We start from the raw sequence: 23,817 nt of genomic DNA on the forward strand, positions 1-23,817 counted from the left end.
GTCACGACTCGCGACCCCTCCGCTACTTCTCCCGCCCGAGTCCTGACCCCCGAGATCCCATTCCCGACTCCTGAGATCCCGGCAACGAGAGACGGAGCGCTCCAGCCCTCGAGATCCAGAGCGCCGCTGCCGGCCGCCGCACCTAGACCCGAGAGCCGCCGCCTGATGCCCGTTCGTGCCCCTGCAGGCGGGCAGCATCGCCTCCTCGGCCTCGTGCCAGCGACCTCACCCGCGGCATCGCTTCCTCAGCCCCCGCCGTCTCATCGTCGCCCACCTCCTCACCACGCCAGACGCCGCATCAACTCCTCTCTGCCCCCGTCGGCCACTTGCTCGAGCTACGGGCTGGCCCGGCCTGCTGGGAGTGCCATGCTTCTCGGACTGGCCCGGCCCGAAAAATGGCCTATAGGACTGTGCCTGGGCAGAAGGCTAGGCCCATGACCTAGAGAGGCACAGTCCGGGAGGCACGACGTGCTATGCCGGCCCGACCCCCTTTGGGCCATGCCTGGCACGGGGCCATGCCATGCCGGGCCGGCTCGTTGGCCATCTATACTCCTAGTTCATCCAAATACGGTCCTAGTTTGTTGGATATTTATTTCTCCCCTTTCAGTGTCATGATTTGATTGCGAAATAACATCGCATGCAGTCAAAATGGTGATCATTGGTGAAAATTTTGGTATGGATAGAGTCAGAAACAATGGTCTTGGCCACGAAAGCTCGACACCTACACCTCGATGATCCATGATTGGTGATTTTGTGCGTCTTCGCCACGGAAGCTGGACACCTACACGGCTACACCTCGGTGATTCATGGTTGGTGATTTTGTGCATAGGAATTCATTTGAAAAGGTTAAAAATTTATTTACTCGACAACTATTTCTAGGTATGGTTGATTTAGTCAACAACACTTAATAAATTGATTTTTGGGGATGATTTTATTCAGTCAACCACTCCTGGAAATCAATTTCTAGAGATGGTTAAAAAAATACAGTTCAGCAAAACATTTCTAAAGAAAGTTTACTATTATTTAAGAGCACAGTTTATGATATTTTAATCACAAAAGGCTTAGCTGCAGCATCGCAATGTTAAATTTTAGAACTTTTGCGCATGCGTCTCATACCACCACACCACATAATAACTTGTGAGCAAATACTATCCTTTTGTATTAATATATATGGTTATTGTATTGAATATTATGTCACATAAACGATCTCAAATGAAAATATTTTCAACTACAAAGTTTTTTAAGTCTTCTCAAGCACTACAGCTTTGGTATAGAGGATATTTTGCATCGGAGGTTGTTTGAAAATTTTGAAAAATTAAATTTGAAATCCAAGAACTTAAAATATATATTTAGACTCCTAAATAGTCTCAAATAAAAAAATTGCCAACTACAAAAAGTTTTTGATTTCATCGAGCTCTACAATTTTGATATAAAGTTTTTCTTATGTCAAAGATCATTCAAGAAGTTATGAATTTTTATTTGTTCGACAACTATTTTTAAGGCTCTCTGGCTATAGTTGCTATGGGTAGCTAGCTATTGGGACAAAGCTAAGGCACGTACAATGACTTGGTTGTCACGTAGCTGTTGGAACAGTCGCGCCACCACCGTGGATAGCCGCTCGTCGCTGTAGTTCACACCAGTGCACCTCCGATTCCCTAACCGCCATCCATCCTTGCGCGTTTAGCCGTAGATGGTGGTCAGCCCCTTACTTCCGTCATAGCACGCCTAGGTTGCTCGGCGTAATCGCCCTATGCCGTCGGTTGCCGCGCCGACGAGCACGGGTATCCCCAGGGACCTCCCCGTGGTAAATATGGAAACATCCGAGGGTTTATTTGTAAAATCGCCATCGGTAGGAATAGTGTGCATAGTAGTCATGTTATTATCTAAAAGCTCGGGGGCTTTTCTGCAAAGCCGCCGTCGCGTGCGGGCCTCATGGCCTTGGGCCGTGTTGGGCCATCGCGACCCGCGCGAGGCCACGCCCGCGCTGGGCTACCGAGCCTGGGCTGTTGTCGGCCCTTTTTCTTTTTCTAAGCATTTCCTAATTTAGTTTCCAAGAAAACTTGTAAATTCAATATAAATTTGTGTAGTTGACCAAAAATTATGAAACTAATTTTGTTAGGTTCGTAAAATCATGATCTATCTGCCAGTATATCTTGTTCACATAGTTTCATAGTATTTTCAGGAGTTATCTAATTAAATTAAGATGCTTAATATTGTTAAGGTATAAACTTGTAGGAATTTTTATGATTAATCAGTGCTAGTATTAATTCTAGAAATTACATAGTAGCTTCCTAATATTATGAGGTGCTCAGTGTAATTTTTGTAGCTCCATAATAATTAATTTGCTAAGGTGGCTAAATGAGCCCTAGTTCGAATATATAAATTTAATCAATAAGAAGCCAAAACACCTTTGGATTGTAGGACTAAAGCATTTTTCTAGAAACGAAGCCTTATCTGTCGACATGGATACATAGCCTAGTACGCTAGTCGTTAGATCTAGCTCGTTAGCTTGCGAGGTGTAATCATGTCCTTAGAGTTGTGGTTGTCGTGGGTTAATTACGTTTTCTGCGTTGCATCTACGTATATTATAATAGGAACAACAATGGATCGTGGAGCCATTTAGAGTAGCAGAAAGGATGGTGCCTTGATGATCGGGTCACCACGATAGAATGCTAACTCTTGGTTATATCTTACCTAGGCAAGCCCCGGTGCATAACCCCTATTATTCTGCACTTTAATTTATGCTTGTGCATTAAGTTTTAAGGAGTTGAATGAAAACCACCTGCATATATATATCCTTATCCTATGGGTCCTACTAGTATGTAAGAATCGTGTAGATGGCTACGCTATAGGATTCGGTAGAAGTCAAGTGATTACCTATCACTCACGAGAGATAGGAAAGATATTATTGTTGTTATTATATTACTATCACATGGAATATATATGGATGATAATTGAAGACCGGGCGGAAATGTGCTTTGGATTTGGACTTGGTTAGGCAACCAAGCGAGGCTCGGATTGCATTTGTTCCGCCTGTGTCAATTGAGGACCGTCCGCTGCTATGGATGGTAGTCAGGTCACAGACTTATTATCCTGAGCACATACTTGCTTATGGGAGCGGGAAGGCTCGTTATGCTCTTGTCGTGGGTTTTGACTCTTTTCGGACCGACTGATTGAAGATGAGGAAAGGTGGATATCTAAGCACCATACTGAGACCGAGTCTCAAGTGTGGGGGCTTGGAGTCTAAGATTAGATGGGAACCTGGACCCTGTGACAGGAGTGGAATGAGTTGGTCTTGTTTGTGCCTGGGGTATAAACGGGGCGTGTGTTTCGGGGTACCCAGCTGAGATACATTGATTCATGAATCGTCGTTTCTGTGAGACGGTATGACTTGGCTATGGTCTAGCACCGTAGTAAGAACTAGAACTTGAAAGGTGATAAAATGGTTCTGATTGCTTACCACCTGCTTGAAAGTGGCATATGTGCTTACATAGAATGGTTAGTTAATGAACTAATGATGACTGCTAATAAAATTGAATATAAGGACGCAAGTTTAGTAATGCTTCCGTAGATGGAATAACCCACAAGCCAAATAAGCCTTGCATATCCTTAGAGTCTTTTATTTTTGTCCTGTTGGGTAAGTCTTGCTGAGTATAATCGAGTACTCAGGGTTTTATTCCCCCTGTTGCAGGTGATCAGAGGATACATAGAGCTGACTCTTGTGTGTGGAAACCACCTGGTGGGCTCAGAGAGGATTCCTTTCACGCTTCGATCATAGTATTTATTTATAACCGTCACCAAAGGTTTTTATAAGAAAAGATATAAAATCTGCTAGCATCTCTTGTATATAAATGTCTACTACGAGAATGCTCCACCATGTCATTAAATTAATCTTTGCTTTCTCTGTAACTCTGATAACATTATTATATTCCGCTATTATAATCAATGGAGGTAATATTCTGTTACTGTAATAAAGTGATGTAAGAAATGACTTAAGAATGTTGTAAGCTGTATTCTCTCATTTATGATCCTAATGGGAAAATGTGGATTTTCGAGTTCTCCCTTAGGGTGTGCTCGACGGAACTGCATAGTTTAATGTCATCTCTTGAGTACTTAGTGTCTAATAGAACACAAGTACTCCTGAGAGGCATTAGATTAGGCGGTTCTACCATATCGCCTCTGGAAATTAATATTTTCTAGAGATGTATAGCCAGAGTCTAGGGCCAACAAAATAGACATATCTATAAATCTATTTTAATATGGAAAAAAAATCTTTCCATAGTTGAAAATTGAAGTTATCATGAGTGACACGACAGGAAGCCCTTGGTGGTCTTGGGATAAGGGACCTTGCAGCCTTTAACACAACATTGAGACATAGATGGATTTGACACCATTGGGCGACACCAGAAGAACCATGGACTGGCCTACCCATTCCAATGAACAACACTAAAGCCCTGTACAGAGCATGCACCACCATAAAACTAGACAATGGCGAGAAAGCTATGTTCTAGCAAGATAACTGGCTGAATGGGAGAGCACCAAAAGATGTTGCCCCAGATTGTTATAAGCTTGCTTGCACGGCGAAAAAACGACAAGGTTGCACCAGCACTACAAATGGGAGGATGGATGCTTGGCTTAAACCGCATCAACACAGACAGAGAACTTCATCAGTTCGTCCACCTGTGGACCCAAGTACAAGAAGTTTAGTTACAACCACAAGAAGATGAGTGCTCTTGCCAGGTTGGCATATGATGCCTAGTTCTTCGGTGCTTTCTCAGAACTCGATTGGAGGAGTATTTGGAAATTCAGGGTTGAATCAAAGGGTCGCTTCTTCATTTAGCTTCTGCTCCAAAGGAAATTGCCGACAGCGGACAGAATCAACAAGCGGGGGGGGGGGGGGGGGGGGGGGGGGGGGGGGGACCAATTTGCAAACTATGCTACACTAAACAAGAATCACACTCACATATGATTGCCAACTGTTCATTCGCGAAATTGATTGGGCAAGGAGTGGAAGGCTGGTTTGGACAACAGGCGCTGCAGCTGAACCCAGGAAGAGGCGACGGCAATCAGAGACAACATTAAGGCAATTCAACAGCGAGTGTTACATCTAGATGTTTCAAAAATAGAATAGATGCTGTACATGTGATGCGTGTGGGAAGCACGAGGGCGCGCGAGTGCGCGGCGCGGGCAACATCGAGGTGGCACGGGGCCCATGTGGGTGCACGAAATGCAGGCGTGGATGAGACGTGCTGGCACGGGCGTAGTGTGCAGGTGCACGCGCGCCGGAAACGAATGGCCACGGTACCGTCCGACTGATCGCCCGCAGTTCCCTTCTTTTTGTTCCTGTATAGCCTGCATCTCTTGCAGTTTTTTCTTTTTTTTCACTTAACTTTGTAAATTTGATACTCCTCTCGCTACCAGACTCTTTGAGTTTGTCGAGTGCCCGAAACACTCGGCAAAAGACATAAAACACTCGACAAATGGTTCGCTGAGTGTAACACTCGGCGAACATCACTCGCCAAAAACAGTGACGGCAAAGCCAACTTTGCCGAGTGTCTTTTATCGGGCACTCGGACACTCGGTAAAGTTGAAACCGAAAAAAACCCGAAAAAATGGGAATTTTTACCCAATTTTTTTTTTATCGATGGAGGCCCCCACCGGCCAGCGCCCACCCATCTACGACATTTTTCGCGTGAATTTCATGGCTACGCATACCTCCTCTACCACTACACCACACTCTCACGTGTGTCTAGATTCCGTTTTAGTTCTCAATATATTATACTAAACCGAGTATAAATTGCATGTTTGAGGTCCTAAACGAATTCAAATAAAAAAGTTGTAAACTACAAAGTTTCATAACTTTTCGAGATCTACACTTTTAGTTTAGGAAGTTTTTTCATCCGAGGTCGTTTATAAAATTTGAATTTTAAAATTTTGAAATTCAAACACAGTTTTGCATGACAAGATATTTTCAAATCAAAAAGTTGTAAACTACAAAGTTTCATAACTTTTCGAGATCTACACTTTTAGTTTAGGAAGTTTTTCCATCCGAGGTCGTTTACAAAATTTGAATTTTAAAATTTTGAAATTCAAACACAGTTTTGCATGACAAGATGTTTTCAAATCAAAAAGTTGTCAACTACAATGTTTCATAACTTTTCGAGATCTACAGAGTTTATTTTGGTTGTTTTTTCATCCGAGGTCGTTTGAAAAGTTCGAATTTTAAAATTTTAAAATTCAAACGCAGTTTTACATGACAAGATGTTTTCAAATCAAAAAGTTGTCAATTATAAAGTTTCATAACTTTTCGAGATCTACAAAGTTTATTTTGGATGTTTGATCATCTGTTCATCCGACATGGTCGTTCTAACATTGTTCACAAATCTTATATATCTCTCTTGTAGTTTCATAAACTACAAGAGAGATATGTTAGATTTATGAACAAATTTATTTTCACTTCGTCGTATGAAGAAAAGACCAAAACAAACATTGTACATCTTGATGAGTTATACAACTTTGTAGTTGAAAACTTTTTTATTTGAATTAATTTACTGCTTCAAAATGTGCTTTGAAAGTTTCTTTGCGGAGTGTTAAAAAAAATAACACTCGACAAAGAAGCTCTTTGCCGAGTGTAAAAAAAAAACACTCAGCATATAGCCTCTTTGCCGAGTGTCAAAAAAAAAAAGACTCGACAAAGGAGTCTTTGCCGAGTGCTCGAAAAACAACACTCGGCAAACCACCTGGCACTCGGCAAACAGCCGGTCTCCGGTAGTGTCTGTACTAAATGAAAAGGCAGATTACCTACCATTGATGTTCAAAAAAGTTATCATAGATTTTTATTAAATCTAAAATGTACATTCTAAAATCCTAGAATTCCAATTCCTAAAATCTCTCTAGATTCAAACTGAACCTAGAATTCCATGCCCAGGTGACTAGCGGGTAGCGATTTTAAAACCCCCGAAATACACGCACGGTAATGGATTTGCCGATGTGGCGACGTTCCCTGCCACAGGATAGCGGATAAGGATGGTGGTGGGCCCGTCCGGGCCCGTTGGCCTCTCACCGGCCGCAGGCCCAACTGGTGGCTGACGCTTCCCCTTCCGCGATCCCGTGGGCCCGCCTCCCTCGCTGGCTGCTTCCGGAATAACTTCCATCGCCATCGCGTCAATAACTTCCATCGCCATCGCGTCACAAGCTGGGGACGGACGCCTCCCCGCCCGACCAGCGCCCTCACTTCGCCGACGACGACGAGCATCCCATCCACCAGGTACCCCGCCCCTTCCTTCCCCTTCCGTTCCTGCTGTGTGGTTGTCGGTGCTGGCGAGCCAACAACTCCGTCGATTTCTTTCTTTCTTTGTTTTATTTAGCACCACACATCCGATGGATTGATTGGAGCTGTGTCTGGCCGCCTGCTGTGACACGCAGTGACTGAAATTTCACACCAGGCGCTGCAAGCAACTGCAATGGCTGTGTACCAGCACTCCAAACGGGCAGCCAGGAATTAGCTACAGCACAGACCCCTGCTCACCACTCTAGGCGTATCTTGAATTCTAGATCTGGGTGGTGAGTGGCCTTTACAGTTACAGAAGCTTGTGCGCGCATGGCTAGCACTATGTACGGCACCACGGTGGCATGTAGGATGTGCTACAGCGATCAATACGGGACGCCGGCGCCGCGCGAGGTCACATGTCTGGCCAAGAAATCGGAGGCCAGGAGGTGGGCAAACGGGTACCACCTCGTCTCCAGGCTCTGTCAGTGGAAGCCCAGAGGCAGCAAGTCTGATGGTTCACTGCTCGGGCACGGTGGCTGCGATGCTCGCTGCCACTCTTGTGGGTCTCATAACAGCTGCGAATGCGAAACTGAAGAGTGCGATGCTGCTGACGAAGGTGGCGCCAGCCCTTACAGGTAAGCTTTAACTGCTGCCCTGCTTTTCTTCTACAGAATCAGTGTGTTTTCTATAAGAGGGAAAATCATGTAGTAATCTTCCTATGCTAGTAGATACTTTAGTCAGCAAGTTCAGTTTCAGAATATATTAAAGCCTTCTTTTCAGTAATGTTGTTTGGATTGGTGGTTATTGTCCCGGGGCCTTAGTACATTTATTTGTGGTAACTTGTACAATAATAATTGTGAAAACAGTTGAACTTTTTCTTAGTGGATCAGTGGAAAATTTGCAAGTGCCCTGTGCATCATGTAAGCCAGCTTTGGGGGTCATGTTCACATTTAACAAACACCAACGCTTGGAATATTTTTTGGCACATACTTCACTTATGGGCCATCTATTCATCATTGGTTGTTATGCGTCTTTATTATTTGTCTAGTGATTACTGTTATATGCATTTAGGTTTGCATTTGCTAGAGTGTTTTCACTTGTGCATAGTAAAGTCTTCCCACAATATATTATCAGCCTAAATATGTCACCTGCTGTCAGGGTGCTTTGAGAAAACTTATTTTGACTTCAAATGTTTTCTCTGATGATAAAAGCATGCGCAACCCCTACTTTCTCTTTTTCATTATATTTTTTTATTGAAATATTGAACATAGTTAGCTGACAATCTATTCTTTCTGCTTTAAAGCAAATTTCTATATAAGCATTTTCTTTTAATATAGGCTACAATGGCATCATAAGGCTCAATGACTGTATGTGCAAAGGTGCACTGTTGTTTTTAGACTAGACATCTAACCATGAGTGATTTCCAATTATCTTCCAATGTGTTTGTTGCAGAGATTTCAAGCAACATTCGAGGGGAAATCCTCAATTTTCAGATGATCAAGTTCCATCAAAGAAGAAGTCAGCCTATGCTAGTCAAGGGTTGGCTGAAGCCTGCAAATTTGTTTACAATGATGCTAAGTTTGTAAATGAAAGGGCTCAAAGTGACATTCTATTACTTTCACGGTACTCTTCTACTCCAAAGTAGAACCATATTCATATTGCTAAATTTGCTCCTTGATAAAAGCAAGTTATTGTTTGCATAACTGTTTATTTTATTCTTATATCTGATCTACTTTGCATCCTAGTGGCATAACAAGGCTGAACAAACGTGCATGCCAGGATGCTGCTGTTTTGGGCCTGGGGTTTCTCAAGCTTGATGGTACATGCTCTCCTATTGAGACAAATAAGCTCTTTATATAAAATTATTTATTATTTAAGCTTCATCTAAACTTATCTTGCATTACAGCTCGTGCACGAAAGGATACTCAAAAGATTGACAACACTGTGAAGGAGAGAGCAGCGCGCCTTAACCATTTTGCCAGAGTATGTATCTGTAAGATACTAAATTATTCATTTTTTTTTTGTATTCTGTCTCCTTTTTTATATCTATGTAAATAATCAGCATTTTCATGCCTATTCAGGCATTTAAGGAGCGAGCTCAGTCAGACTTGAAGAAAGCTGCAGACAAACATTGGAGTGATGGCGCTTTGGAGGTGTGAACTAGTAGTTCATATTATTTTACTTCAATTTGTTGGAACAATTGTAAGATCTGAGCAATAGTTTCCATTTTTACTGTAGAAAATTGCCAGTACTATTCATATCATATAGGAGTAGTACATCTTTTTTTTATCAATTATCAATGCCAGCGCCCTTTGTGTATTGCTGTTGAATTCATGCTAATCTAATGTATTATTGATTTGCAACCAGGCAGATCTGCGACGAGCTGACTTGGTTGTTAAACGACGTGCCATGGAAGACGCTCTCATGGCATTGAAGGTAGCTTTAACTACTTCCGTATCTAGCTCTGAAACTTTGCAACGTCGAGTGTTCAAATAACCATCCTTAGATCTCTACTGTTTCCAATTTTTATTCTGGATATTCTAGCCCATTTTTATTATATGGCGGTTCGAATTTGTATAAAGGGGTGACTAATAGTGAAAGTGCTCATCATTCTAAGAACTTATTTAGTTTGAACACCTAATCAATAGTTGCTATGCCTTTGACCCACCTGTTCATAGATACATTCCTCTTCCAAACATTCCCTATGGTGTGGTGGGCAATTTGGTGTGGCAATGTGTGGAAGGAAACCAAACATGCCTTACATAATCACACCGGGAAGTTATCTAATGCAACATCGAATGTCGTGTCTGATTTACCTACTAACTAAATAAAGCAGAATGGGAACTATGATTATGTGGGAATTTTTCTTATGGCACTCTACACGTCTACATGCTCCCATCAACATAGAAGGTTCAGTGTTCTCTGATCCAACACAGTTTGCAGACGAATCAATATTTGCACATTGCTTTGTATACTAAAGAGGCTGCTTTTGTAATGAAAGACTTTCACATCTCTTGCCACAACAAAATTTGCTTCAAGTATAAATTTTGATTTCACACTACCGAATTTCGTTGTATCCCAACTTGATAACTATAAGCATTGCTCCTATAACATTTTTATTATAACTTCATACACTTGTATGTAATTTTACAAATTTCAATGCAGTTTGTTCAGGACATCCATGACATGATGGTGAACAGATTATATGAGCAGTAAGTTCTAGAGAGAAAGTTTGAAATGATAGTTTTGGACGAGCACATAGCTGCTTCATTACAGAGAACTACTTTTTACTTTTGATCTAGTACTTGCTCACTATGGATCACTTTGAATTAAGCTAAAATTTACTCATAGGCTTCCAAAGGACGGTTCATCTTCTCGTACAAATTCAACAGGGTTTATTTCACTTGAGAAGAATGGGAAGACTCTTGAACTGTTTCCTGGTGAAGTTTCTGCTGATCAAATTTATGCCATTGAGGTACTTTCTACATAACTTTAGCAGCAGTCTCAGTCCCTCTCCCTCCCCTCCCCCTCCCTCTCTCTCTCTCATGAGCACAGTCTTATCATAGTGTTAACTTTTCCTTGATTTATCCTTCCTAGGAAGCATACCAGAGCATGGCATCTGCCTTTTCTGAAGCTGATGGTATTGACTACACAGATCCTGAGGAGGTGAGCCATTTTAAACTGATTCGATCTATGTCAAACCTCCTACCTTCATATTTGATGTCATACTTTTCTGTTTGTGAAGCTTGAACTGTTAATAGCGACTCTAATTGACCTGGATGCCATGGATGGGAAAAGGAGTGTTTCCTTGATTGCTGAATGTTCAAGCTCTCCAGACGTTAATACTAGGTACATAGAGACTTCTTTCCTGCTGAAGTACCCATCAATCACTTGATTTCAACATAAAAGCTAATGTTTAAATACTGTACAATGATCATGTTGCCAAAAAACGAGTTCGGGTGCCAATTTCTTATTTTCAATGGCCCTAGTTCCCATTAGATTAGTTTATTTTATATTTTAATGCTTCTATATTTCAGGAAAGCAATACCTTAATTCCCTTGTTCTTATTTTGTAAAATTCAACAATACATTGGTACTACTATATTCCATTGATGAACATTATAAATTTCTACTCTTTGTAGGAAAGCCCTAGCTAACGCATTGGCAACAGCTCCATCTATGTGGACTCTTGGGAATGCTGGCATGGGTGCATTGCAGGTTTGAATTCATCTCTCCTTCCTACCTATCCAAAATGATAAAAGAAAAAGCATAAAAGGCTGTTTGGCACTTCATTTCTGAATTTCTATAGGCTGAATGTCTGAGGGCTTATTTGGTTTCTCACCCAGGCTTGCTATTGAGCAAAGAAGTCATAATTTAATTTGGGCAAAGAGTCAAAGGCTCCGTTTTTTCTTGAGAGAGTCAAAATTGGTTCTCTAATAGAAAAGGATCATTTCTCCCACAAAAAATCTGGCAAGGGTAGACTAGGCAACGAATCATGGCTCTTAATCTCGAGAGTGCAGGCTATATTCCACAACTAAATGCCCACATGATTAAGAAATTTCATATTTCAACCATCCATGTTCCAGACCATACAAGCTGAAGACATTTATGTTTGATTCTCACTTCATTTTCGGACTTGTGACACGAAGCTATGTTTCTACCAAAGTTCTTTGGTAAGGTTGTTGCAATTTCTCTCCTTTTGGTTGCAGAGATTGGCTCAAGATCCCAATTATGCTGTAGCTAGGGCTGCATCAAGCGCCATTGATGAACTCAAGAAGCAGTGGGAACTTGAAGAAGGTGACAGTCTGAGGTTTGTAATGAATCAGAATTTGGCTTCCGAGGATGCTGATGGTGACAATTCAGCAGCAGATGATGACACATGAGGTGTAAACAAGTTGAAAGATTCCAATTTCGATGACAATGGACCGATGCATAAGAAATCATCATGGCCAGCACATAAAGCATTCCTGTTTAACTTTTAGGACTGAAGATCAGATAGATATAGGTATTTTACATATATCTAGTTGAAGGGAAAAAAACGTGTTGTGAAACTTGGTAAATGGGGAATAAAAAGAAGAGTAAATAGAAGTCTGTTCCCTTTGGATATTGTTCAGACATGAAGCAAAATGTTGTATTTGAAAAGCACGTAAAAGTGAACGAATTCCCTTGTGGGAATATGTAGTCTTATAATAGTGGCCCTGGTTTTATAGTACTGTAATTGGCTCAAATGCTGTAGCTAGAGTTGCTCTTACCAGAATCGACACAGTTCCTCCATTCCAATTTTTCCCAGGGCAATTTTGTTTTCCAACTGTTATTTTAGCATTGCACACCAGAATCGACAAGGTTCCTCCATTCCAATTTTTTTCCAGGGCAATTTTGTTTGCTAACTGTTTTTTTAGCATTGCACACCAATATGGATTGGCTACCAAGGTTCTATTGAGCTATGATCCAAATTCAAGCTTGGGCCGAAGCAAAGCGGTCTATTAGCGTTAAGAGGGACTACACCATCTATTAGTTTTGTATTGCTAATAGACGAGGGTGTGAGGTTTATATACGGACCACATCCCTCATGGAAAAGATGCATTGTAGACTTCTATACGGGAAGGCCCCTAGGTTAGGGTATCCCAAGTTGTAAATCTCCGACGTTTGTAACCTCACCCGATACAGTGAAGATTTGCTGGCTGATGTTCGTGGTTTTTTCCTTTCACCATGGGAGGATTTTCCACGTTAAAATCTCGTGTCCCCTGTACTTTATCTACTGTTCTTCGTCATTTATATTGTTCGTCGTTTATAACAGGTTCTTGCCTCCTTTGGTTCTGATTTTTTTAACTTATTGCTTTGTTCAAAAGAAATTTATGTATGGACTCTTTGGGACAAAGAATTGCAAAACTACTAACCTCACCCGATCCGTCCGTTTCTCTATGACCTGCCGTTTTCGTATTTTTAGAAAAGATCTAAAAACAGGACGGGAGCCGGGTCGGAAGTGTCCGGGACCAGGACGGAAACGGGAGAGGCTTCATCCGCCCGTTTTTCTGGATCCCGTATTTGGCCGGAAATGTCCCGTATTTGATCCGTATTTCTTAAATCCGGGATGATCTGAAGCGATAACTCCCAAGAGGCCCAATAGCTAGAAAGCCCATGTCTGCAGCCCAATAACGCAAACCCGTATGCCGTGTCCCATTCCTGGATGAAAATGGATCGGATACGGACGGATATCACCGATATTACATTTGTTTTTATATTTCTGTCCGGATTCGGATTCGAATACGGATAGTGTCAACTATGTCGGATATGATACGATTGGATATCGACATCATAAATATACGATTTGAGTATTCGGATACGGATACGGTATCGGATGTTGGATATCTAGACTCGGATACGGACAGATCTCAACCCCTCTAAACGAATTCGGTTTCAAATACGTCGAAAAATATCCGTACCGTTTTCATCCCTACCGGTCCCCATCCGGCCTGGGCTGGTTCTGCCTTGCGCTCAAGCTGTAGCGGCAGACTGCCTGCTGATGTGTGCATGCGGGCGCATGGCATGCTAAGTGTTTTTTTTAAAAGCGCTTGTGGGCATTAACAACTTAGTGGGAGCACAGTTGCACTTGTACGAGAGCACGATTGATAAATGAGAGGGATGATTTTTATATTTGCGTTGATGTTGCTGCACTCCAGAATTGTGTGGTTGCTTACTTTTGTGCTGGTTTTAGAATGTCATGATCATGATATGTGATTGTGATTCCGGCTTAAGTTCCTGACTTTCATCCGTTTCCATCATCTTTCCGTCCATATTTGTCCGTTTCTGAATACCCGTATATTCCGATCCTGGCCTTTCCGATCCCGGTCCCGTTTTCCAGTGATGAAACGTGGAAACGGAACATGAAAAGAGTTTTTCCTTCCATTTCCATCCGTTTTCAACCAAGAGTGTGCCCAACAACCTGCCCGTACACAATTCTTCCTACAATGACAACCAACGCATTTCTCTCTCCACTGTGCCCCCTCCCTCTTTGATCTCTGAAATGTGCCGGTAAAACTTCAATTTGAGTTGGGTTCCGCTAGAGCAAAGTATCATTCCTCCTAAAGCGACCACTGTGAACTAGCAGTGGTCCTAAAACTATCGCTGATGGGTTAAGCCTTGACCTGACAGTGATAATGTCTTGTCACTGTCGGGAGTGGAACTGGAATTGATAGTCGAGCTCCATCACTGTCGATGGTTGTTGGGGACCTAATACCAGGGTATCCAATGAGGTGGGACTAATGACCACTGAATGTTGACGCTTCCAGTCAGACAAAGAGCACTACTACGCTTCTTGCCCGAACGACGGAAGACTGGTTCCGCCTCGCCCGACGGCTAAGGGCTAGCTCCGCCTCGTCCGACGTCCGAGAGCAGGCTCCGCCTCGTCCGACCCCCGAGGGTCGGCTCCTCCTCGCCCGACGTCCAAGGGTGGGCTCCACCTCGCCCGACCCCCAAGGGCTAGACTCCACCTCGCCCAACGATCGCACCCTACTCCTTCATGAGGACGAGCACAGGATACGACAGGACATTCGAGTCAACCATGATATCGAGGGCCATTCCCTGTGCGCCTGCGGGAAGGTACCGTCAGGATACGATGGGATGGGCGCTTTAGGTCCTTTCCGACGTAACAGTGCTCGAATAGTGTTGTAGGCGCCGACTTTGGTCCAACAGTGTAGTAGGCGCCGCCTTCAGTCCTCGGGCGCGGATACTAACATAGACATACGACAGCCATTACGATCCAAGATAGAAATCACATCATCTACAGTGACGAACGTATGGTCACCTCCCTTGTTACTCCCCGAGGGGTCACGGCGTGGCTCTCCAGCGCGCCGCACCGTCCGCCGACGTAGGATGGGACGCACCCACTTGCTAAATAAGGCCAGGGCATGGCCTACGAAGATCAGCAAACACGCCACCTCTAACACAGTCTGCCATGTTAAGCAGGGCAGACACATGGAAAAAGGAAGACCCGGCTCCCTCGAAGGACCTTCGATACCTTTGGTATTTTCCTCTTTCTCCGATCTGTAACCCCTACTCCCCCCTTGGTCTATAAAAGGGAGGGCAGGGCCCCCCACCAAAGGTACCGACGCTGGACGGATAGGTTCAACGCACACGACACTTCACACACGGCTGAGCAGCGACCAAGCTCTCGGCGACCTTTTCGATCATTCCATCAGAGACTTGGGACTCGTCCCTCTCTCGACCGTTTGTACCCCCTACTACGAACCATTTTTGGTACTAATAACACGAGCAGCAGCAGACTGGACGTAGGGACATTCAACCCAAACCAGTATAAACCTCATGTCCTTTAGTGCACCATCCGGGCCTAACGCGCAACAATCATAAATTTACTAGCCGGTGTTTGTTCGAAAAACCAACAGTTGGCGCGCCAGGTAGGGGCCTTTGCGCGTTCCAAATCAGGCCGCGGATGGCTAACCACGCAATCAGCTGGGTTCCGGGCGCAGACATGCGTTTCGGTGACCTGGACTTCATTGTAACACTAGGAGGAGAGTTGGCGCTGGCCCACGCCGCCGTCCAGTCTCTCCCCTCCGTCAACTTCAACTACGGGAGGCTTGAGCGCCAGCCCGGCTTCTCCCTTGGACCACAGCCGTCCAGGGAGGACCCACGCTGCCTCACCCTCTCTCTGGAACACTCCGCACGGAGCGCCCCAACCGCGTTTCTGTTCGGTCTCCACAACGCCGCGGCGACCGTTAGCCATCTTGTGGCACAACACACGATCCTGTCCCCCTCGAACAACGAGTTCGTAGGGATGATCGAAAGCATTACGGAATCCCTCCACGGCCTCCTCGCAGAGGGGCCAGGGTCAGACTCTGGCTCTGACTCCGGCAGGGGGAGCAATCATCCCTCCCGGGAATGTTTCATGGCGGAAACCTCCGAGGGACATGTTGAAAGCATCTCTGTGGAGGAGACTACCCTGGGAGGCAACCACGGTGACACAACCGAGAGGGGGACAGTGGCCCCACCTCATGTTGGGGTGGAGCAGCTGAGAACCTGAAAGCGGGAAATAGACGAAGCCGGATAATAGCTTGTTCAGGAGTACATGAAGGTCGATGAGGAGATCAGGCGCCGCGGAGATGGAGGGCACGCATGCGCCATGGCCCGCAATGTAAACCAAAGGATCATCGCCAATGATGAAACCCTTCCCCACTTTGCCCAGGCAAGCTAGAATATCGCCGCCACAATAGCCTTGCTCCGTGGCCTTCTAGAGGCTGCAACGCCCAAGGATCACCGGGCCCACCGTGAAATTCGCACGCTACTTGAGCGTGCAGCAGCATAGCAGGCGGAGAGCTCGTTGTCTCGATGACATGAGCCCGACACCAGCCAGCGTACGCCCTTGGTACGCCCTGCCAGGGACGCATCGGTCCACCAAGCGCCGCAAGGTGACGGGCAGCACGCTGCAATCCCAGTACATCAATGTCTCAGCCACAACCATAGCGCACGCAGCACCCTCGACGCCCGTAGACGTGCCTACAGCGACCCAAGGGAAGGAGCCCGCCACGGCTATCATCCTCGACACGACGGATGCTACGACAGCGGCAAGGATTAGAGCCCGAGCTCTAGCCTCCCAGGGCCTCAGGCCTTCAGCCGGCACATCCTCAACGCTGCGTTCCCGCCAAGGTATTGACCACCTATTAATATCCCTAAGTACTCCGGGGAGACAAACCCTAGGCTTTGGCTTGAAGACTATCGGCTTGCCTGTTAAGCCGGTAGTGCGGATAATGACGACTTCATTATCCGCAACCTTCCATTGTTCTTGGCCGGTTCAACTCGGGCATGGTTGGAACACCTATCGTCCAACGCAATCCAGAGTTGGGCGGATCTGAAGGAGATCTTTGTGGGAAACTTCCAGGGCACGTACAAACGCCCTAGGAACCCATGGGACCTCAAGAACTGTTGCTAAAAGGCTAGTGAGACCCTTCATGGGTACATCCGGTGCTTCTCCTGGTAGTGCAATGAGCTCCCCAACATCATCAATGCTGACATGATAGGAGCCTTCCTGTCTAGGACGATCTATGAGTCCTTGGTTCACAAGCTAGGACGCAAGGGCCCACAGACCACCAAGGAGCTCCTGGACATCACCACCAGCCACGCCTCCGGAGAAGAGGTGGTCGAAGCGATCTTCGATCGCCTCAAGGGCAAGGCAAGGCGGGACGAGGGTGCCGGTGAAGGCACCTCCAATTGTTCCACCAAAAGGAAAAACAAGAAGCAACGGCGTGAGGAGCCACTCGTGGCTACTGCTGACCGCAAGGGTGGTCAGAAGCCTGCGGAGGGTGCTCCGAACCACTTCGAGAAAATACTCGAGGGGCAGTGCCCGAACCACGCCTTCCCCGTAAAGCATCCACTCAAGGACTATAGCCTCGTGTGGAAGTTTTTGTCCGGAGGCTCCAACAAAGGGGAACAGGGGAAGAAACCTGCCCCCACTACGGACGACGCCGAGGAAAAGGGCGACGGCTTTCCAACGCCAGATGGCTGCCTCATGATCTTTGGGGGATCAATGGCCTATGACTCCAAACGTTGTTAGAAGGTCGCACACCGCCAAGTCTACACGGCCTAGCCGGCCACACCTCCTTTTCTCCGGTGGTCGGAGTCCACCATAACCTTCGATCGGACCGACCATCCGGACGCTGCCCCACACCCAGGAAGGTATCCGCTTGTGGTCGACCTGATCATCGGCCCAAAGTGCCTCACCAAAGTTCTGATGGATGGAGACAGCGGCCTCAACATCATGTACGTAAAGACGCTCGACGTAATGGGCATCGACCGAACGCACATCTGCCCAATCCGAGCGCCTTTCCATGGCGTCGTCCCCGGGAAGCAGGCCATGCCACTCAGACAGACCGGTCTGCCTGTTACCTTTGGGGATCGGGTCAATTACAGGACTGAGACCCTCACCTTCGAGGTAGTGGGGTTCCTCAGAACCTTCCATGCCATTCTGGGATGTCCATGCTGCACGAAGTTCATGGCCATCATCAACTACACGTACCTCAAGCTGAAGATGTCAGGCCCCGGCGGGGTCATCACCGTCGGCACCTCCTTCCAGCGCGCCTACGAGTGCGAGGTCGAGTGTTGTGGCCATGCCATGACAATCTTCGCCTTCGAGGAGCTCGCCGCCCTTAAGGAGGAGGTCGCCGAAGGAGCGCCCGATGCAAAGAGGTCAACCGGGTCGTTCGAATTGGCCGAGGGCTCCAAGGAGGTCCTCATAGATCCTAGAACTCCGAGGGTAAAATGGTACGCATTGGTACCATGCTCTCCTCCAAATAGGAAAGTGCGCTCGTTGACTTCCCCTACGACAACAAAGACATCTTTGCGTGGAAACCCTCGGATATGCCAGGCATTCCGAGGGAGGTCACCGAGCATACCCTAAAAATCCATCCAAGCTCCAAGCCGATGAAGCAATGCCTGCGCTGCTTCGACGAGGAAAAGTGCAGGGCCATCGGTTAGGAGATAGTGAAACTATCGGCCGCCAGATTCATCAGGGAGGTAGACCACCTAGAGTGGTTAGCCAATCCCATCCTTGTACAAAAGAAGAGCGGGAAATGGAGGATGTGTGTTGACTATACGGGCCTCAACAAGGCGTGCCCAAAGGACCCATTTCCTTTGCCGCGCATAGACCAAATAGTTGACTCTACCTCTGGGTGCGAAACCCTCTGCTTCCTTGATGCGTACTCTGGCTACCACCAAATCACGATGAGAGAGTCCGACCCGCTCGCATCGTCTTTTATCACCCCCTTTAGATCAATCTGCTACATCTCAATGCCGTTCGGTCTGAAAAGTGTTGGGGCCACTTACCAGCGCTGTATGCTCAACTGCTTCGGGGACCTCATCGGGTGGACCGTTGAGGCCTACGTCGACGACATCATAGTTAAGTCCAAATGGGTTGGCCACCTTGTCGCCGATCTTGAGCAAACCTTTGCGAAACTCCGGGCAAATTGCATCAAACTCAATCCCAAGAAGTGTGTTTTCGGGGCCCCGAGGGGCATGCTACTCGGCTTCATCGTCTCCAAGCGTGGCATCGAAGCCAACCCGGAGAAAATCTTAGCCATCACAAGGATGGGCCCGATCTAGAACATAAAGGGGGTTCAGCGGGTCACCGGGTGCCTTGCCGCCCTTAGCCAATTCATCTCGCACCTTGGCGAACGAGAACTCCCCCTTTATCGACTCTTGAAGAAAGCCGACCGCTTCGAGTGGATAGCCAAGGCCCAGAAGGCGCTTGACATGGTCAAACTACTTCTGACAAAACCCCCGGTCCTAGTTCCTCCAAGCGACGGAGAATCCCTCCTGCTATACATAGCGGCCACCACACAAGTGGTCAGCGCTGCCCTGGTAGTAGAGCGGGAAGAAGAGGGGCACGCCCTCAAGGTGCAGCGCCCTGTGTACTTCATCAGCGAGGTACTGTCCGACTCCAAAATCTGCTACTCCCAAATCTAGAAGCTCCTATACGCCGTCCTCATCACCAAGAGGAAGCTACGCCATTACTTCGAGTCACACCCTATGACAGTAGTGACATCGTTCCCCCTCGGTGAGGTCATCCATTGCCAGGATGCCACAGGAAGAACCGCAAAGTGGGCACTCAAGCTGATGGATCATGGCATCGCGTATGCTCCCCAAACGGTGATCAAATCCTAGGTGTTGGCTGACTTCATCGTAGAGTGGACCGAGGTCCAGACGCCACCGGCGGTCATCGATCAAGAGTACTGGGCAATGTACTTCGATGGATCGCTGATGAAGAAGGATGCTGACGCGGGGCTAGTCTTTGTATCACCCCTCGGGGTCCGCATGAGGTACATGGTTCGGCTCCATTTCCCCTCATCAAATAATGTGGCCGAATATGAAGCACTCGTCAATGGCCTGCGCATCACCATCGAGTTGGGCATCCGACGTCTCGACATTCGGGGTGACTCTCAGCTGGTCGTTAAACAAGTCATGAAGGAGTCAAGCTGCCATGACGCCAAGATGGCTGCGTACTGCCAAGAAGTTCGACGGCTGGAGGACAAGTTCGATGGCCTCGAACTCAATCACATCCCAAGGCACCTCAACGAGGCAGCCAATGCACTCGCAAAGGCGGCATCCGGTCGAGAACTAGTGCCAACAGGCGTCTTCGCCAGCGACTAGCCCAAACCCTCGGTGCGCTATGGAGGGTTAGAGCAGGCCGACGATGGCCCATCTAATCCAGCCTAGGGGGCTAACCAACCGACGGCTCCGCCCGATCCCGATGTCATGGAACTTGAAGAGGATCCAGCAATAGAGCCCGACCCTCTGGACGACTAGAGAATGCTCTACCTCGACTACCTTCTCCACAACACGCTGCCGATGGACAAGACGGAGGCTCGATGGCTCACACGTCATGCCAAATCCTTTGTTCTTGTAGAGGGAGAACTCTACAAATGGAATCACACCGGGATCCTGCAGCTCTATATCCCCGTCGAACAGGGAAGACTTCTGCTAAGCGACATCCACAGTGGGGTCTGCAGTCACCATGCCACACAGAGAGCCTTGGTTGGGAACGCCTTCCGATAGGGCTTCTACTAGCCCACTATGGTAGCTGACGCCGAGCAAATCGTATGCACCTGCGAAGGGTGCCAGTACTACTCTCGGCAAACTCACCTCCTAGCCCAGGCACTCTAGATGATCCCCATCATGTGGCCCTTCGTGGTCTAGGGGCTCAATCTGGTTGGGCCTCTCAAAAAGGCGCCCGGGGGCTACACCCACTTGCTTGTCACTATAGATAAGTTCATAAAATGGATTGAAGCTCGGCCGATCTCCGCGATCAAGTCCGAGCAAGCTGTGTAGTTCTTCCTCGACATCATCCATCGCTTTGGAGTACCGAACTCCATTATCATAGATAACAGCACGCAGTTCATCAGAAAAAAATTCATTTGATTCTGCGATGAACAACACATCCAAGTCAATTGGGCTGCCATCACGCACCCCCGAACGAACAGGCAGGTCGAGCGCGCAAATGGCATGCTCCAACAGGGCCTTAAACCTAGGATCTTCAACCGGTTGAACAAGTTTGGCGCATGCTGGGTCGCCGAGCTCCCTGTGGTGCTCTGGAGCCTGAGGACAACTCCCAGCCGGTCCACCGGCTACACACCTTTCTTCATAGTCTATGGTTTTGAGGCCGTCCTCTCGACGGACCTCGACTATGGAGCGCCAAGGATCAGAGCATACAACGAGCGGGGAGCCAAGGCATCCCATGAAGATGCCATGGACTAACTAGACGAAGCTCGCGACATTGCCCTCCTCCGTTTAGCCAAGTACCAATAGGCGTTGCGACGGTACCTCGGTCGACGGGTGCGGAACCGAGCCTTCAATGTTGGGGACCTTGTCCTTCGCCTCGTATAGAGCAACAAAGATCGCCACAAGCTCTCCTCACCCTAGGAGGGGCCGTATGTCGTCACGGAAGAACTCTAGCCAAGCGCCTACAAGTTGAAAACCATCGACGGTAAGGCCTTCACCAACGCCTGGAACATTGAACAGCTACGTCGTTTTTACCCTTAATAAACGCATACTTTTCCTTATCAAGTTTTTATCTTCAGAGATCCCCGACCTTTAGTGACATCCAACCCCTACAAATTGTGAGGGGTCGGACCTCACTCGAGGGCTGGTATAAGTGATACAAATACGTTTATCTTACAAACACTGCTTGTGTTACCTTTGCAAACATTCTCTAAAAGTTTTCCATTCTTCTCGTAACAAGTCCTAAGGGCTAGGATTTCGGGAATAGATTCTGAGTACAACCGGTAGGACTGCGGGAAACCCACGCCCCAGCGGCTATGACCTCCTTGCTCACCAGCGTGATCAGAATTGATTCACCCACACTCCTAGTTTTTGCGACCTGGACTATGGGATGAGTCAGAAGGCACCGAAACCTCTTATACAAAAGAAAAGAGGAAGCTGAAAAGCTGTTTGCCGTAGCAAAAGTCAAAAACTTATGCATTTTTTCGCACAAAATTGATTGCCTACAAAGTGATCCCATCACGGAAAGCACTAATGTATTCACAAATGCAAAAGACTATTCACTCGGGGACTCCCCCACAAACTTATTCGATTACAGTTTCTGACAAGCCATACTACGAGTACTACTACGGTCGTCGCGCCACACTCTCCATCAGTGACGCCCTACCATTCTGTGGGATCCTCGAAGGCACCGTCCTCTACAAACGTCGAGCACCACGTCGGCAACTGTGGTGCGCTCCCCGGAGCATCCAGGGACTTCACCATCATCATCAATCACGACCTTAACAACAGCACCCCCGCCAGGGCGTCCAGGGACTACGCCATCATCATCAGCCGCAACCCTAACAATGGCGTTTGGGCGGGGGGCGTCTCCCACTGAGGAAAGGCCGCAACGAACGACGGTAAGGCCGACGATGCTTGGCACCCTCCAGTGCTCCTCCTCCTTTGACAGCAGTGGCCCCTTTTTAGCAAAGGCGGCCTACACCATCTCATCTACATTGGATGACCCCCAGCTCGACATCGTGCTCCGGATTCATCGGTAGATCTATGAGCTTTCTCTCCCTGGCATTACCCTCTCTCACTTAGGCCCCACTGCGACACACGAACTCATTCGATGGAAAGGAAGAAGAAGAGGTAGCGGCTCAGAAGTAGGCGAAGGAGTGGGGCGAGAACTCCCCTCCCCCTCCCTATTTAAGGAAGAGGCATAGCAACTGGGGAAAGGCGAATGGTTGGGACGAAAAACTCTCTGCCTTCCCCTATTCAATATAGGTGGGAGATCAATGCTGATGGGAATCCGAGGGGACACGCCTAGACCGACGGGATGCACTCTGATCGACAAGACGTTGCCTAGTCAAATAGGACATTGCCTGGGAGTGGCCCACCACTAATGCACACCGGGCGCGAGAACCAGGGCACACTCGCTTGCAGATGACTCTCCGCTTCCCTAGGCAGGACCATGGAATGACCCAATAGGGAGGTCCCATCGGGCCTCCTGGGTCAATCGAATGGCCTAGGCGAAACGATGAATGAACGCCGCAGAAAGATAAGCACCACTGTTTCCTTGCTTTGCGCGTTAATTTCATTACCGAGTTTTTGACCCCAGTAACGGCAGGGGCACGGACATCGCTCGGGGGCTACCAAGAGTGTCTACCTATTTAGACATCCTCCTCGCCCGACCCCTCCTTACGTTTAAAACTAGAAGCATGGCGTGTGGGTATAAAACTTTGAATACAACTAGACGAACCGCCAGACCCTACGCTCCGATGGCTACGGTGTTTTTGTTCACTAGCATAATCGAATTTATAGTTCCCCACACCACAAGCTTCGGCTCCCACCTTCCCAAGAGGGATTTAGGGGGGCCCTCCTGCAGGATCTCCTTCGAGGAGAAGCTGTCATGTTGCCTAAAATCAATCAAACGACTCAGATCACCACCGAGAGATAGAAACAAAAAATGGCAATGTTTATGCAGGTTACACCGACCTCATCGCAGACGTCAGACCCAAACCCCGCACTGACATATTTGGTAAAAGCTTCCCATCACTCACA

At 47.1% G+C, this 23,817-nt stretch overlaps 2 protein-coding genes across 3 annotated transcripts; both read left to right on the forward strand.

The window, feature by feature from the left end:
* Positions 1-7,131: 7,131 nt before the first annotated feature.
* Positions 7,132-12,487, forward strand: LOC136532519 (senescence-associated protein OSA15, chloroplastic-like). Of its 2 annotated transcripts, none has more exons than XM_066525105.1 (13): positions 7,132-7,267; positions 7,426-7,905; positions 8,723-8,893; positions 9,016-9,089; positions 9,177-9,253; positions 9,352-9,423; positions 9,638-9,706; positions 10,436-10,482; positions 10,622-10,745; positions 10,868-10,936; positions 11,016-11,119; positions 11,412-11,487; positions 11,979-12,487. In XM_066525105.1, the coding sequence occupies exons 2-13, from the start codon at positions 7,601-7,603 to the stop codon at positions 12,150-12,152; spliced, it is 1,362 nt and encodes a 453-aa protein (XP_066381202.1). In that variant the 5' UTR covers positions 7,132-7,267; positions 7,426-7,600; the 3' UTR covers positions 12,153-12,487. The 2 variants fall into 2 exon arrangements, with proteins under 2 accessions (XP_066381202.1, XP_066381203.1); XM_066525106.1 differs by having other exon boundaries at positions 7,169-7,267; positions 7,368-7,905.
* Positions 12,488-18,010: 5,523 nt separating this feature from the next.
* On the forward strand, positions 18,011-22,651 carry LOC136532520 (uncharacterized). Its single transcript, XM_066525107.1, has 2 exons — positions 18,011-18,532; positions 22,460-22,651. Exons 1-2 carry the CDS (start codon positions 18,011-18,013, stop codon positions 22,649-22,651), a joined length of 714 nt encoding a protein of 237 aa, XP_066381204.1.
* The last annotated feature ends 1,166 nt before the right edge of the window (positions 22,652-23,817 follow it).

Source organism: Miscanthus floridulus, unplaced genomic scaffold (assembly GCF_019320115.1).
Source record: "Miscanthus floridulus cultivar M001 unplaced genomic scaffold, ASM1932011v1 fs_647_2_3, whole genome shotgun sequence".
In the NCBI taxonomy this organism is placed as follows: domain Eukaryota; kingdom Viridiplantae; phylum Streptophyta; class Magnoliopsida; order Poales; family Poaceae; genus Miscanthus; species Miscanthus floridulus.

Coding starts and splice junctions, on each gene's coding strand:
- LOC136532519 (XM_066525105.1), top strand. CDS start 7,601: ATGGCTAGCACTATGTACGGCACCACGGTGGCATGTAGGATGTGCTAC. Junction 7,906..8,722: donor GGTGGCGCCAGCCCTTACAG/GTAAGCTTTAAC, acceptor TGTTTGTTGCAG/AGATTTCAAGCAACATTCGA. Junction 9,090..9,176: donor GGGGTTTCTCAAGCTTGATG/GTACATGCTCTC, acceptor CTTGCATTACAG/CTCGTGCACGAAAGGATACT.
- LOC136532520 (XM_066525107.1), top strand. CDS start 18,011: ATGGATGGAGACAGCGGCCTCAACATCATGTACGTAAAGACGCTCGAC. Junction 18,533..22,459: donor TAGATCCTAGAACTCCGAGG/GTAAAATGGTAC, acceptor GGATCCTCGAAG/GCACCGTCCTCTACAAACGT.